The sequence below is a fragment of the Spermophilus citellus genome, assembly GCF_964194105.1.
Source record: "Spermophilus citellus genome assembly, chromosome: 8".
Taxonomy (NCBI): Eukaryota; Metazoa; Chordata; class Mammalia; order Rodentia; family Sciuridae; genus Spermophilus; species Spermophilus citellus.
Genome location: NC_138189.1, coordinates 152,923,592 through 152,939,934, shown reverse-complemented (window position 1 = coordinate 152,939,934; position 16,343 = coordinate 152,923,592). Strand labels below are relative to the sequence as shown.

The 16,343-nt window shown below is 45.0% G+C and overlaps 1 protein-coding gene across 1 annotated transcript; it reads right to left on the bottom strand.

Annotated features, from left to right (window-relative positions):
- Positions 1-514: 514 nt before the first annotated feature.
- Positions 515-5,171, bottom strand: IL2 (interleukin 2; the record flags this gene model as incomplete). Its single annotated transcript, XM_081303827.1, has 4 exons — positions 515-625; positions 2,431-2,577; positions 4,876-4,935; positions 5,025-5,171. The coding sequence occupies 4 exons, from the start codon at positions 5,169-5,171 to the stop codon at positions 515-517; spliced, it is 465 nt and encodes a 154-aa protein (XP_081159953.1).
- Positions 5,172-16,343: the final 11,172 nt, after the last annotated feature.

The window sequence follows — 16,343 nt, the reverse complement described above, 5'->3', positions numbered from 1 at the left end:
TATATTTGCACTTTGTTTAAATTTAAGAAGGAAAATATTACAGGCCTATAAGGTTTTTTCCAAACCAGAACCAGGGGTCTAATCACCTTTTGAAAGGGGAATGGCTGAGATTTTTCCCAGAGAAGAGTGATTTCATAAGCATTGCAGCCATCAAAGAGTTCACATAAGTGATTCAGAAAAATTTCAGTGCTTACTCCATGCTGTGCCCCAAATAACCAACATCTCAACTTGTTTATATTCACCAACTTTATTAAATACCTTTATTAACAAACCTACATAGATCCTATATTTAATAATTCAATATAATAATAAATATTTTGGGATAAATAATTTAATTGAAACCATTTTAGAGCCCTTAGGGCTTACAAAAGAATCTTAAAAGATCCGTATTTATAATCTGAAGATTAACAATAATAGTTACAAAAGGTAGTGAACCATACATTCAAAAATAAATATAAATTTTAAATATTTAAATAAATAGACTTAGATGTTATACACGGGAGGCACCTAATTCTCAAGCGAGCTTCGAGATGATGCTTTGGCAAAAGGTGATCCATGTGTTCAGAAATTCTACAATGTTCGCTGTCTCCTGGGCGTACTCACAAGTGAACGTCGTTGCGGATCCCTGTGAAAAAGCATTTGAATCGTGTAAGTTTAGAGTGGTCTGTCTCACATGTGATTCCTCTAACCAAAGTCTGTGGGCTGATAGCCTTTGTCTTTACGCTTGTTAAACATAGTTGTCATTCACATTTTTCTTGTCGTGATCAATGTCACGTGCCAAAATCACACATTTTACTATGACATCAAACGATTGTTACTTATTTTTCAATTGTCATTTATTTTTCACATTTGTTAATTTTTCTCTCAATGATTACAAGACTTTCCCCTGAATTTGGTACAAATATTTGAATAAAACCAGTTCTAGGTAGATATTTTATTAAATATCATAGTGAAGTACAGTTGTTTGACCCCTTTCCTCTGGGAATGCATCTACAGCTGTGTGGAATAGGTTGTATGGATGAACTGTTATGACACATATACTCCTCTTTCCTAAACCTTAATAATCCCCTAGCAGTCCACTTAATGCGTGAATCGTTATGTGAATATGATTTTTTCTAAACCTTAATTATTATTATACAAAATGAATCTCCTGATTCAAATCAGGATAGAACTAGCCCAGAGCAAGTGAGCACAAGCTCGCTGTGGGGAAATTCACGGAAAAGCAGCTTCGTGAGTTGGCACAGGGAGAGTGCAGGTGAGTTTCCCAACCCCACCATTCTTAGAAACTCCTTCCTCCGAAGTGACTTCATGGAAATTAACCTCTGTTGAAATTTAACACTGCTTCTAACTGAGGATCTAAGAAGGGAATATTTTGACGTACAATGAGATATAAGGAATAGCTTTTTCAAATTTGAAGCAATTCCTTACAAATCAGACAGTGCATTCCTTTTAATTCATACACATAATTATTTAAATATTGTAATCTCTTGGAGTTTTTTCTTTGTAGTGTATGTGGCTTCCGATGCACAGTTTTATAATTTTCGTGTAATGTTATCTTAAATTTGTATCATGAGTTTAGAATGAGTTTTCTGATGTTTATCAAAGAGTTCAGAGCAAACCTCTCAGCATAGAGAAGGACTGAGTCTGTCAAGGTCTGCATGACTTTGATCTCAATGTGTTTTTTTTAAAGATTGAAACTGAAACAGTCCACTAATAAAGTGATTTCTATTTGGAAACAACTGGAGTTACATACTTTTATAAACTTGCTTCTACGGCTGAAATGAAAATCATGCTGCTTTTGGAGTACTTATTAACTCATGAGTTTTGTACTTGTCAGATGGGATGAGGAACGAGCTGGGAACCCCTTTTTCCTCCCCTGCATCCTCTATTTATTTCATGCTTCCCATGCATTTAAAATACTTAGAGGCCTGAAAGTGGGCCTCTAAGTAGTAGGCTATCTAGTCTTTTGTTCGCTCTAATGGCTGCCATGTTTGGAGCCAGCTCTCTTATGATTAGTCCTTCCATCAGTGATCAAGAAACCTCACTTGAAAATCCTTGCAAGTGGTCAGTCTTGGTGATTCTGGTAAATGGTTTGAGGAACTGGAAATACATAGTGACATCTGCCTGCTTTCTGTGAGATTCAGTTCCATGCTTTCTCTGCCTCCAGTTTGACATTGCTCTGAGAGGCGATGGAGGCCGGAGAGGCCGTGTGGCCTCAAAGCCTCCAGCAGTCTCCCAGCTCCACCACGGGTCAGTGCATCACCCCACATGGAGGAGGACCCGAATTCCCCGAGTACTTTGAATGCTGGCTAAATAAATGCACAGATACCTCACAGTGCCAAAAGACACATACTGTACTTTAAAATACAGTACTTCCCCCGCTGCCGTTTATCATATTTCCAGGAAGCAAATAAAGTGAGTAAACCTTACCTTTAGTTTCAGAACAGTCACGTTGATGTTGCTGATGAAGTTCCTGGTGTCTTTCAAGTGAAAGTTTTTGCTTTGAGGTACATTCAGCACTTCCTGCAGAGGTTTGAGTTCTTCCTCTAGGCACTGAAGATGTTCCAGGTCAGTAGCCTAAAATAATAAGAATAATAATTATTAGCTCAGTTTACCACACACTAAAGGCCAGAATCAGAAGTCAATCTTAATTCATCACCCGTGGGCCCAGCTTCTCCCTTTCTCCCTGTCCTCAGTGTAGTTCACGTTACGAAACTGGCAGAACCAGGGCTCGAGCACCAATTATCAGAATTAACTGTTGGTTAATAACTAACAAGCCTCACATTTCACTTCACCAGGCTTTGTGAAAAGTCAACATTTCTGCATCCAAACGGAAATCACGGACGGGGACTGGCTACCTTTCCAGGCTGCATAGAGCCAGAGCAGTTGGGTTTGGAAGTTCAACACCTGAGAACTGGAGAGATGAGACTCACAGGATGGTGAGGGCCAAAAGGAGCTCTCAGAGCCATCTGTCACAGTCCCCAAATTGTGCAGGTCAGGCTACTGTGACCATACCTATGATCATGGTCTCAATACAGTGATGCAAGACACATTTTGGTCTTAAATTTTAATTTCCTATAATTGCTACATTAAGATGCATGTAAAAAATTATTTGTCCCAACCAAATTAAAAAAATCACAATATTTGCACAGGATTTTTGGACAGATCTCCTGATAAAGATAGGTAGGCAGATAGAGATGATATTGCGTACCTCTATGGTAAAACATAATTTCTACAAAAATTCCACGAAGTGTTTTCTCCTAAGCCAGCCCCTTGGAGTTCACAGCCGTATTCTGAGATCAGCAGTACAGTACTGTCGTCTCCATTTTATAAATAAGGAAACTAAGAATATGTGTCTCAGAATCTGTGCCTTCCCCAAGGCCACACAAGTAGGTAGAAGTAGGGTTAAGTTTTAATTCTTTTTCATTATAGCATTGATATAGCATCCTTTGAACAAAATATTTGTATTAAATTTCCAAAATTTTTGTATATGTGAATGGTGGCTAAAGGAACAAATGAATATAATTTATCCCATTACCTTTGGTTTCAAGCAGTTTGAGCTGTCATTTAGAAAGTCAGATTCAAGGAATTCCACTGCCTTCTAAATGACACACCTGATCTCACACTGTCTCTCAGCCAGTCTTCATGGGGAACAGGAGCTGGACAGCACAGGTCTCTCGACATGCTTGTCCACTGCCCTTTCAACTTGCTACGACACTTCTGTATTCAGGGCTTGACTTATTGGCATGAGCAATCTGGAGCCATTCCCTTCAGAAAACAGTCTGGTGTCTTTTTGTGGAAGTAAAAAGCTGTGTGGCTCTGATGGAGCGAGAGCTCATCTGCTCTTTCCCTTTTTATCTTTCAGTACAGAAGCTTCAGCAGTTCCCTTGATTTTTGAGAAGTGGATCAGCAGGTTCATCTTTGCCCTCTGAAATCCCGTTTTTTTTCTGGTCTTAGAATTACCCTGGGATAAGGTTTCTGGCACCAAAGTTGTGCCCATTCTCTGTTGATTGGCACAGCTGCTGGGAAACTGGCACCTGTGAGGCACTCTAGAGCCTGGGTGACCTGTTACTGCCCTGTGACTATCCGAATCCCAGAACAAGCCAATGAGGCTCTTAATCTCAAGGGGTTGCTTGATAATGAGTCTCAGTACAGTGATGCAAGACACATTTTGGTCTTAAATTGTAAGTCTCCAGTTCTCCTGGCAGAAAGGTATATCAGTCCAAAATCGTACTTCTTGCTTCCCAGTAAGAATTTCATCTTCACTACTACTCTCCAGAGCTCACACTCATTGGTGTTCAAATCAACAGGTGGCATTCCTAATCCTCACAAGACTCTTAGTATGCACCGTGACCGTTCACGTAGGTAGAAGGGAGACCGACATGTAAAGGCGGTAGTAGTGGGCCCAGGGTCATGAGCACCTGCACAGGCAGAGCTGGGAGGTCACTTCAGCCCCTGTGCTGCCAGCTGCTCTCAAGGAGGCTCCGAAGACCTTCCCTACAGCACGAAGCACTTTTAAAAGTGCCTTCAAGGTCGATTTTTATATTTTATATGCAAAAATAATATAATCAAATATCTCTAGAGTCTTACATTTTAGCTAAAACAGTAAATCAACATATCTTCTATTTAAATTGTCCCAGCAACAAAGTGACAATACTACTTTTACATTTTCTTCTCATTCCCTTTTTTCCAAAACACATGTAAGAAATGGAGGCAAACCATCTTAACGGAAGCCCCAATATCAAACTTAGTTTTTTTTTGAAAAAAGATACTGAAGTTACTCATTTTTCCTCAGATGATGTATTCAGTATCCAAATTTTCATGTTGCTTTTAATTTTATTAAAACATAAATCAAATGTAGAAAAGTGTACTTACCTTCTTGGGCATGTAGAATTTGAATTTCAGCATCCTGGTAAGTGTGGAATTCTCTTGATTCTGAGAAAGCATAAGACACTGTAATTAAAAATGAACTCCACCAAGAAAAAGACAGTTCAGTGCTGAAGTTGGAAAGGGAGAGTACTCACATTGACACCTCTTGAAAGCATCTGCAAGTCCAGCAGCAGTTGTTCCACCTGCTGCCTTGTCTCCTCTGCAGAGCTGGAGGTGGGTGCACCGTGTGCAAGCAGTGTGAGCGTGAGTGCGAGGCAGGACAGCAGCGGCATGGTGTGCATGGCGGTAGAGTCGAGGTTACCTGAGTAGTGATTGGAGAGTGTGATAGGGAGCTCCCGAGCAAGACAGCAATTTATACTGCTAATTCTGGAAAAATAATACGGGGGCGTCAGAGTGTTTTACATATTACACATATTTTCAAAGACTCTACCTGTGTGGCATTACCTTTGTTTTTCCTCTCCTGATGACTCTCTGGAATTTCTTTAAACCCCCCATGAGTTGACTGAATGGATGTAGGTGAAGTCCCTCTTGCTTACTTGAACCCACACTGAGGCGGAGTTTTCATTCATACAACTACCGCCTTCTATATGAAACAGTTTTTCCTCTTTTCTTTAAGGGGGTGGAGATGCAAAAAGTAACTCATGAAAAATTTCTCTTTGTCATAAAAGTCTGCTGACATGTAAGCAGCAGGCTGTGGTGGACAGGAGCAAGAGTGAAGAGTGAGAAGACTGAAGCGGAGATGTGTTGATTAGACAGGAAGAATGCTGGTTTCCTGTGCAGGGCGGCTTTGCCTCTATCTACACAGCGAGCTGATTGCATGTCTATGTAGATTGCTTCCTCCTGGGCTGGAGTATTAGGAGGCACAATGTTTATTGAGTTGGAGATACTGCTCATGCTGTTTCAAATTTTACATCTTTCTGTATCTGTTTAAATATCTTTTTGTCTATTGTTCTTTCTTTTTTAAGAGTTTGATGTTTAACAAGTACTGAGAATGAACTAGCATCCCAGGACACTGATACTGGTTTCATAACAGACTCCAAATGTGTCATGGATAAGCCAATTCATGTTTCTAGATATGTCTTCACCTCTTTAAAGATTTGGCTTTGTCCTCTGAAGCATCTGGGACACTACAAGTGAGCAATAGTGTTGTGAAACATGTGGAGCATCATTTTTTTGTTGACGACTGGGTAGGGTACTTAGGATCGGTGTTCCTTGTTCAGTGTGGAGTGCTCACTGGCTGGATGAGGGTGGAGTTCATACCTCTGATTAGGCTGCGGAGAACCGAGGGTGTCTATTTTGAAGAGCTTGCCTGAACATCTCCATTTTCGCTGCCTTATTCATATCTAGTTTAGTGTTCTCCATTTTGCAGATTAGAAAATGAGGATCCAAGAAGTTAAGTACAGCAGTTTTTCCAAGGTCACTCAGCTCTTGCTGCCAGTAAGGGGCAGAACAAAGATTGGAAGGAAGGTGGAATGTTCTGGCTCCAAACCCCACTCTTAGCATTCGTGCTTTTTGTAAGCTGATGCATAATAGGACAGATAGGTGCCTGGACACAAGCAATGCCCGCCAGAAGCCGGGAGCTGCCTCAGGAGGCAGTGACGTCAAGTTTTGAAGAATGACGGTGACTTCAAACTGAATTTTGGCAAAGAGGGTTAAGCATTTTAAAGAACATTCAAATGTAATCTCTTAAAAGAGCAGAAAAATGGGTCGGTGGCACCTATCTATGCATTGGGCAAATATAGTGAGAATATAAAACACCTTCATAAGGTTTTAAACGAGCATTGGAGTTCTCAGGTGGAAAGAGATGAAGCCGCATTAGGGACAAATCGCATGATCCTTTCTCGTTACCTAAGAATTCAAAATGTCTCCGGTACCTTTCAAAGAACAGCACAGGACTTTTGTGGAGAGGGCTACTTGAGATGCACGCATCTGTGACCCGTGGCTTCCCTCAGCCTGGGTGTCTGGTCCGGCACCGCCAGCGCAGCCCTCGGGCTTCCAGAATGGAAGAAGTGAGGCCCACACATTTTCCTGTGTGGGGGCTTTCCCGTGAGGCCTTTGATGTGCACACAGCCTCAACACTTATATTTTCCAGCTATTTCCACTAGAGAATGGGGCCACATCTGGCTACTCTGCGGGGACCCTGGGGAAAGTTGAGTTCCTGGGCCCTCAAGTTGATCCCTCTTGTTAAGTGAGTGGTGTGATAATGGAAGTGCCTTGCGTGCTCTCTCTCTCTCTCTCTCTCTCTCTCTCTCTCAGGCTGGGGAGAGAGCTGCGCACCCTGTGGCATGCTTTCCATTTCTAATGCTTCTGACAATGGCTGGCTTTTCTGGCTGCAGCGGTGATAAGATCAGTAGTAACTGCTCACTGCCACAGTCGTCACACCACACGAGTTTCACTGCTCTTAGTTGCTTGGTGCAGCTTCTGACTCAGCCTCTCTGACTCGGGCAGCCCCAGTCTCCCGGGCTGCACTGAAGATGTGGTGTGTCCGGCACGTGGTCCTCCCCTCGAAGCGGACGTTCAGGACTCCTCCTCTCCAAGCACCTCTTTCTGTGGTCCTTCAGTTCTGGAGACCCCCCTGGTGATGCCTTCTCCGTCCCCTGCAGGCCTGTAGGTGTCTCAGTTCAGATCCCCTTCTCGCCCTTGAGATGAGGGCACAGGGTCTGAGGACCTGCAGAGTGCAGCTGGGAGTCCCGCTTCCTAGAGTCTGAATTTCCCCAGGCACAGGCTGGGGACAGACTTATCTCCAGCAGACCTCTGGTGCTCTGTGACGTGATGCCTCCGGTGTAAATCTGCTGGGGACCACAGTTGTCTCCACCGTATATGCTCTTATTGGGTGTGCTAAATGGAATGAGGCTCGTGATCTTTTGGAGATAGAAAAATTATTATTCTCTTACTGCTTTTAAATTTGCAAAGTGTTTTCAAATTCATTAACTCGTTAAGCCACACTTTGCTGTTAAGAAATTTGATCTCTCCAGAGGTTAATTAGACACTGGTGTCTTTGGATGCTGCCTGCCTCTCAGCCCTGCCTCCCTCTGTCAGTGACAGCCTGTCAGGGACACGGGGCATCACTGCCCTTCACCAGAGAGCACCTTGTCTGGCCAGTTTTAGGATCCTAAGAACCTAGAGCCATTCACCCTGTAGCTGCAACAGCTCACACAGGTTTCCAGGCTCTTTCTGGGGTCTTCTAAAAATACTGATGCACTCGATGGCTCCTGACATTCTTCTTGCATCTGGCATAAGGAAATGATTTGTGCTCTGCGAGTTGAAGCTGGGTGGGCCTTTAGGTGTGCAGCATCGCAAGGTCAACACGGAAGTGTGACCCTAGGAATTGTCTGCTTTGGCAACCAAGGGACCACTATTTCAATGTGGTGAGAATGCAAGGATCTTCAAGGCCTTTGGAAGTGTACTTTTATGTGAGTACAAGACCCCTGTGACAAGTCACAGCAGTTCTAACGTAAGTGGGAACTATCTTCCGATAGTAATAGTGATACATTTCAAAACCCTTGAGCTAAAGTCCTTTTATATCCATTTATCTCGTTTTGCATGTGTAATCTCCTTTCAGTGCAAAATAGTTGAAGAATTTCCTGACGGTGTGTCCCACAGACAGAAGAACTCTGTTTTCCTTAGGCACTAAGGGCTACAGGTAGATGTTAGCCTTCTCCTCTGCCACATGTTTTCACTGAAATCCGGGAAATTGAGGCTGCTGTGTCCAGTCGCGTCAGCTTGCCTGCACCTCATTCTCTTCCTGCACAGCCTTGTTTCTAAGTTCTCCTGATCGACAGTTTGCTCTTTCTTTCCTCTTCTGCAGTGTCTTTGGTTATACAACTGACAGTGTCGATTGTCCCACATTCTTAAATAACACAGTTTTTAAAATGTCCTCATCTGATTGTTTGCTTTGAAATTTATAACATTATTTTCTAAATACAAAATAACATACTTCTTATAGGAAATTTGGAAAATAGAGAGCGTAAAGACAATCAACTAATCCTACCAGCTAGAGAAATCCATTAACACGTCACTCAATGCTTCTGTAGACCAAGGCAAAAACTTCATTACAGACGACAGTGATGCTAGAAGAGGAAGGAAGGCAAGAAATCACATCTCTCAGGACCCACCCAAGCAGCTTGGGGGTGATGAGGAGGCTCCCTCCCTCCACATCCTGCGCGGCAGCGCTGCAGCTGTGGCGGGTTAGGTCCCAATCTTAGAGTCACATAGACCCTCTTGCCTCGTGTGTATAGAGATTTTACATTCATATAAAGGCCTGTCGTTCTCGAGTCTCTGTCCTTGGCCCGTGTCTGGACTCCTCACTAGATGCATCTGGACGCTGTGCATCCACTTCCTCCCTTGGCCAGGCTAGAGCTTCTCTACATCACAGGGCTGGATCTGCAGTTCGGTAGCATGGACTGAGGATGGGGTTCACTTAGATGGTTTTACAGATGACTTGTGAGTACCTGCGTTGAGCACAGAGGGGAAGAGAGCCAATAAATACAGCACGGATTGTTATCATGGTGGAGTTAGTTTGCCAAATGGAAAGTCAGAAATAAAACGAACAGGAGAAACAGAAGGGACTTTGTGATGAAGGATTGCCCAGATGCAGAGGGTCATGGACAGACCAAGAGTCCCAGTCTCATTCTGCCACCAGCCTCCCCCAGTCCATGTACCTATGCAGACAGCCGTGGCCCCGTACCTCGTGGAGTCATCTGCTCCCCAGAGGCTGACTGGGCTAGCAGCCCAGCATCCAGAAATCGTGCTTCTGATAAGAAGGTATCGTGGAGCTTTGAGGCTCTTAAGAGGTTTGAGGTCCTAAAGCCTTGTCTTGCCTGTTCTTTCTGAGACACCCAACCACTGGCCTTCAACTTACAGCAGGCCCTTTTTGGAGACATGAGAAGAGAAACCATGAGATTGAATGTCTTGGGTCAATTTATTGATAACCAACAGCATCAGAATGGAGAAGAGCGGAATCCTTTGCTGAGTGTATATATATGAGTGTCTAGAGTGTATGTACGTATATCTTTGTAATTCCTTCTTAAGGATTCAGACATTGACAAATCTCTGACCCATAAGTTGTGATCCACAATCATCACCAACAGAATGGGTATTTTATACTAGGAGTAAAAGCTTGTAAGTCAGTGTGATGACATTGTATCAGCTTTTACAAAGAATCCGAGAAAGTTTCTAACATCCTAAAGGCCTAGAGTGACGGAACATATCCCAATCAATCACACTTTACCTCTGCAAAATCAAGCTGGGGAAATGGCGCCCCACCTCCTTCTCTCTCACTCTTTACAGAACCCCCTGGGAGGCCGTAAATAGGGCAGGTTATAAAACCACGGGGGATCTTGAAACGTGGAGCATACCGAGCTAATCATTTGTAGCATCCCTTTGTTAAGACAGAGGGTGGACCCTGGGTGCAGCCCGGAGCCCTGTGGAGACGGTGGGGTGTGGAGGGGGGCACCCTGCGGTTGTGCTGTGGTGGGAGGATGGCTTCAGAAGAAGGCAGCTTCCTGCAGAGCACGCCCAGGAGAAGTCTCTCCGACTCAGGGGAGTCGCTTCTTTGTCCAGGGTGATGATGAAATGCTGCGAATAGAGTGGGAGAAAAATAATAATTCTTAAGAATTCTAATTCTTTTTCAAGTGAGGAATTTTTCTTTGATTTAAAAGACCCATGAGAATGGTAAGAAGTGATATAAAAGTACAAAAAAATCTTGAGAATCGGAACTATTTTTACCAGTGAGGCAAAAAATTAAAAAGTGACATTTTCTTTGTAGAATATGTGCAAGATAAAGAATGACTTTTATTGCCGTACCTGGGGGAGGACAGTGTAATCCAGTATTCTTTCATTCCCACACTCACCTTCCATCGGGCCTGTGTTGGGTGTAGTCACTAAATTCTCAGCTATTAGAAGTGCTTTGTTGGGCTGAACACTGACGGTCCTGTCGACCCACTCAGCACACCCTGTAAAATCCACAGAACAAACCCTAGTATCTTTTAAACTCCAGGTTAGTTTGCTGCTCTGTATCTGGAGTAGTTCTTGGGGAAATGTAACACCCAGAAATTAAGTTTGACGAATAAGGCATTTAGGGAAGACAGACTGAGATTCTGGGTACTGTTTCTTAGGGAATATAAATTAAGTGCCACACCCTACTGGGGACGGGAAGAAACATGGGGGGGGGTCAGATGGCTAGGGCTTCGGAGCCTGTGATGAAGAACGAACTCCATCTTCATCCCCTCCCCACTGAGGACAGACTCAAAGTACTTGGCCCTCGGGCAGCTATGAGGTGCTGAATCACTTTGGAACTTCTTAAAAAACTCATTTTCTTTAGGCCCAAGGGGATTTAAAAAAAAATGTCCCCTTATTTCTGTTGTAGAGAGTGCTAATTTTCTCCTAATATTCATTCTTATTTCCTACTTAGAATACAAATCCTGATTTTTAGTTGGACACATTGCTTCTCCCCATTAAGACCACATTCTCGGGGCTGGGGTGCTGGCTCAGTGGTAGAGCGCTCGCCTAGCATGTGCGAGGCACTGGGTTGAATCCTCGGCACCACATAAAAACAAACTAATGTATCCACCTAAAACGAAAGATACAGACATAAATAAATCTTTTTTTAAAAGACCACATTCTCTAATTTCCCTTTGCAATGAAGTATGGACATGTGGATTTAATGGCTGGAGCTCCAACTACCTTTCTGGTCCCTGAGGACAGAAGAGCACACTCTAAGGATGGCAGAACTCAGTTTGGATACAGACAACTTGTGGAGTTGTCCCATCAACTGTGACTGCCTCATTTTTTTTTATGTGAAAAAGAAATAAGCGTATCTTATTTAAGCTTTTTTTATTTGGGGTTCCTCACTGTACTAGTCAGCTTTCTGTTACTATGACCAAATACTTGAAATGATTAATTTATAAAGAGAAAGGGTTTATTTTGTCTCATGGTCCTTTAGGTTCCTCTCCAAAATCCAGTGGTCTCGATCCTTGGGGCCTCTAGTAAGGGCAGCACATCATGGTGGCAGCACATGGCAGAGCTAATATTCATCTCATGAGCCTGGAAGTCGATGGAAACGAAGGGAGAGATGGAGGTCGCACAGCCCCCTTTGAGGGCATGGCCCCAGATGATCCCAACACCTCCACAAGACCCCGGCTCTCCAAGCTCCCACCTCTTCAGTGGTGCTCCTGGGGCTCAGGCCTCCTCCACGGGCTTCGGGGGACACCCAGGGAACCAGAGCACTCGAGTGCGGTTCACAGCACTGCAGGGCGCACTGGGCCTCGTTCATTCAGAACGTCCTGTTTTGTTTTGTGACTGCACAGTGTTCAAGGGAATGCAAGGCTGACTACTACCCCCGGCCCGCAGGATGTATCATTTAGTAAGAAAACGACATATGCAGGCCTGCTCCCCCTGAGACAGACGACCAGCGGGGAGCGTGCAGTGAACTCACAAGGTGAAACTGTCCAGCTTCCCCGGGCACACAGTGGGCCTCTAGGTAAGGGAATGGAACTAGACTCCAAGACCGGACCCTTGAGTTATGGTCACTTGGTTTTCGCAAGGTTGCTGGGCAGTTCAGTGGGAGAATGGTCTTTTCAGCAGCAAGTGCTGGGCCAGCTAAATATCTACACATGAAAGAAAGAGGTGGCCCCCCTACTGACACCACGTGAAAACAGCACTTCAAAGGGGCTCCTGATAGCTCTTATAAATGCCAGGGCCAAACGGATAGCGACAGACGTGTGTCCTTCACCATGTCAGAACGTCAGAGGGCTTGAAAACACGTTCTGATAAGGAACGAGCCCACAGGACCACAGGAAGGTGGCCTCAGCTCAGGAAAAGACAGAAGCCAACTTTATGGCACAAGATGCCTGCCGACGGCCCGCCGACCCTGGGCAGCAAGTGCCGGGCACTGTGCATGCGCTGGTGACACACTGGAAAAGAGAAGCCGCACTGGAAAAGAGAAGCCTGGTCACGGGTGCAGAGGGTGACTAGAGTGCGTTTAGCCCTCTTGGTGCTGTTCTGCACTTCAGTCAAACAGACGGTGGCATGCAGCCCAGGAGGCTCTGCTGTACTTCTCTGACCACTCTGAGGACATGGCCGCGCTGGTCTGCCTTTGAGGAAGCAGCCAGGTGCTGCCCTTCAGTGCCCTCCGGCAGTGGCTCTGTCCGCCTGGGGCACTTTGCTCTTTATATCATGGGTCTGGATTCAGCAGGTGCTTCGGTTTGTCTGAGCACTGCTGTGAGGCGGAATAAAGTGACATGTTGAAGGCACTGAAATGTCCTCCATGGATCACTTTCAGTCTTCCTGAAATCTGTGATGTCCGTGTGACCCTTTGACTAAAGAGCCCTCTCCCCCTTTGTGGATTAACGATAATTATTACTATTATATGTGTATTACATTTAAGGTAAGTAACTTGATGATCTGGTATGTCATACATTGTGAAATGACCATGAAATCAAGCCAGTGCCCACCCATAGCAGCTCACGTGTCGGCGTGTGTGCACGTGTGCGGCCGGACACCTGAGGTCGAGCCTCTGGCAGACTCAGGTACACAGTGGAGGCCTGCTACCTAGGGTAACATGCTGGGCCTCAGGTCTCACAGGCGTCCATCAGCGTGGCTGAAGCCTTACCCCCACTGACATCTGTCACGCCCTCCAGCCCGGGCACCACCATCCCCGCTGGGCTTCCGGGAATCCACTCTGCTAGATTCCACTGAGGGGGATTGTGCAGTGTTGGCCTTCCCATTCCTGGCTTACTTCACTCTGCATAATGTCCTCCAGGGCTATACATACTGTCACAGGGACACGAGTTCCTTCTTTTTAAAACGAAACACTCCTTCAGTGTGTGCCTGCGTGCGGGTGCACAGGCGTGGGCCTCCTCTCCTTGACCTTCATCCTCTGGTGGACAGCTGGCTGTTTCCTGGCCCGGCTGTCGTAACGAACGTGAAGTGTTCTTGGACTCTTCACGTCCTCTCCTTTGGGCTGTACATCCACAAGTGAGATTGTGGATCCTGTGGCAATTCTAGTTTTGATTTTCTGAGGGAGATCTGTATGTTTTCCACATGGCGGAGCCAATGTGCATTCCACCCAGGGTTTCAGTGGCTCCATAGCTCCATCAGTATCTGTCACCTTTTGTCTTTGGATAATTGCCATTCTAGCAAATGGGAGGTGATCCCTCATTGCAATTTTGGTTGCATTTCTATCATGATTAGTGACAATGAGCACCTATCTGTCTGTCTTCAGGGAAATGTGTCCTCAGGTCCTTTGCCTGGTCTTAAACCGGGACAGCTGGCTTTCCACTGGATCATGTGAATTCATTGTGGATGCTGGGAGTAGCTCCTTATCAGGTGTGTGGATCCCACACATCTCCTCCCGTCCTTGGGTTGCTTCCACTCCTTGTTTCCTGGTGGTTTAGAGGCTTTAGTCTGATGGAACCCACTTGTCTGGTTCTGGTTTTTGCACGTGTTTTGGTGTCATATAAGAAACGATTGTGGGCTGGGGATGTGGCTCAAGCGGTAGCGCGCTTGCCTGGCATGCGTGCGGCCCGGGTTCGATCCTCAGTACCACATACAAACAGAGATGTTGTGTCCGCCGATGACTAAAAAATAAATACTAAAAAAATTCTCTCTCAAAAAAAAAAAAAAAAAAGAAAGAAAGAAACGGTTGCCAAGACCTACGTCAAGAGCTTTTTCCCTTTTCCAGAGTTTCACTATCTTACGTCTTACATTTAGGTCTCAACACTTAAGTCGTTAATTTTAGTATGTAGCACAGTTTCCTTCTTCTGCAGGTGGATATCTCACTCCACTTATCAAAGAAACTGCCGTTTCCCTGGTGTGAGCTCTGGATAAGTTTGTTGAAGATCAGCTGACCGTAAATGTGATTTATTGCTAGGCTCTCAGTTCTGTTCCATTGGTCTAAATATCTTTTTTAAAAAATACCAGTGCCATACTGTTTTGATTGCTGGGGTTTAAAAGTACATTTTAAACCAGGGACATTTCCTTCTTTGTTCTTGCTCTACATTTCTTTGGCTCTCGGGGTTCTGTGTGGTTCTATATGATTTCTGTGACTTTTTTCTATTTCTGTAAAGAGTATCTTTGAAGATTTGATAAGGATTGAGTTGAGTCTGTAAATTGCTTTGCATAATGTAGACAGTTGAACAATATTAATTCTCCCAATCCATAAGCATTTGATGTCCTTCCATTTATGTGTGTCCTCAGTTACTTTCATCAGTGTTTTACAGGGTTTACTGTTTCCATCTATCACCCACTTGGTGAGATTTATTCATATAGATCTACTTTTTCTTTTCCTGAATTGAACCCAGGGCCATGCCCATGTTAGGCAAGTGCTCTGCCATTGAGTGAGATGCCCAGACCCCTTCCACCAGCCCCCCTCCACCAGCCCCCCTCCACCAACCCCCCCACCACCCCAACACCCCCCCACCTGCCCCCCTCCACCAGCCCCCCACCAGCACCCCTCCACCAGCACCCCTTCACCATCCCATCCCCCCACCAGCCCTCCCTCCACCAGCCCATTCCCCCACCAGCCCCCCTCCGCCAGCCCCCCTCCACCAGCCCATCCCCCCACTAGCCCCCCCTCCACCAGCCCCCCCTCCACCAGGCCCCCTCCACTAGCCCCCCTCCACCAGCCCCCCTCCACCAGCCCTATCAATTTTGATGCTGCTATAGAGGGTATCGTTAACTTCCTTTTTGGGTAGTTTGTTGTGGGTGTGGAAACACAACTCATCTTTGTATATGACATACTGCAAGAGAATATTTTTCTATAGTGTATTTTCGTGCAGTGTTTAGAATTTTCTTTGAATTAGATTGTATCACCTGTGAATGGAGATGATTTTACTTCTTCCTCTGATTTCTATGCTTTCTGTTCTTTTTCTTGCCTAATTGCTCTGACTAGGGCCAGATCAGGTTCATTCAGTTCTAGAGTGAATTGAAGAGGTAAGCGTGGGCATTCTTCCCTTATTCCCATCTTAGAGGAAAAGCTTTCAGTCTCCCCATGGATCATGATGAGCTACGGGGTTTTACTGCATTCCCTCACTGTGTTAAGTCCTTTTAAACCTAATTTGTTGAGAATTTTCATTATGAAAGCGTGTTTGTTGAATGCTTTTTCTGCATCTGTTTCGGTGAGCATTGATTTTTATCCTTCCTTTTGTTAGTGTGCTGCATCACATTAACTGATAGCACATGTGTAAGGGTCAGGCGAAACGTCGGAGAAAGAGACCACGAGACTAGCTTCATGCAATTGCAAGGGGGATTTATTGGATCCATTCCAGCGCGCTGGGACTCCATGCTCACTCAAGAAGGGAGAGCAGCCCGGAGCCCAGAGCAGAGCTCAAGCAGAGCTTAAGTACACTTTTTGGAGAGGGTGGGGGGCTTTGCATACATCAGAACAAATCATCATGAGGCGCGGGAAAATTGAACAACAACTCTGATACATGATTAGTCCATTCATTGGCGGG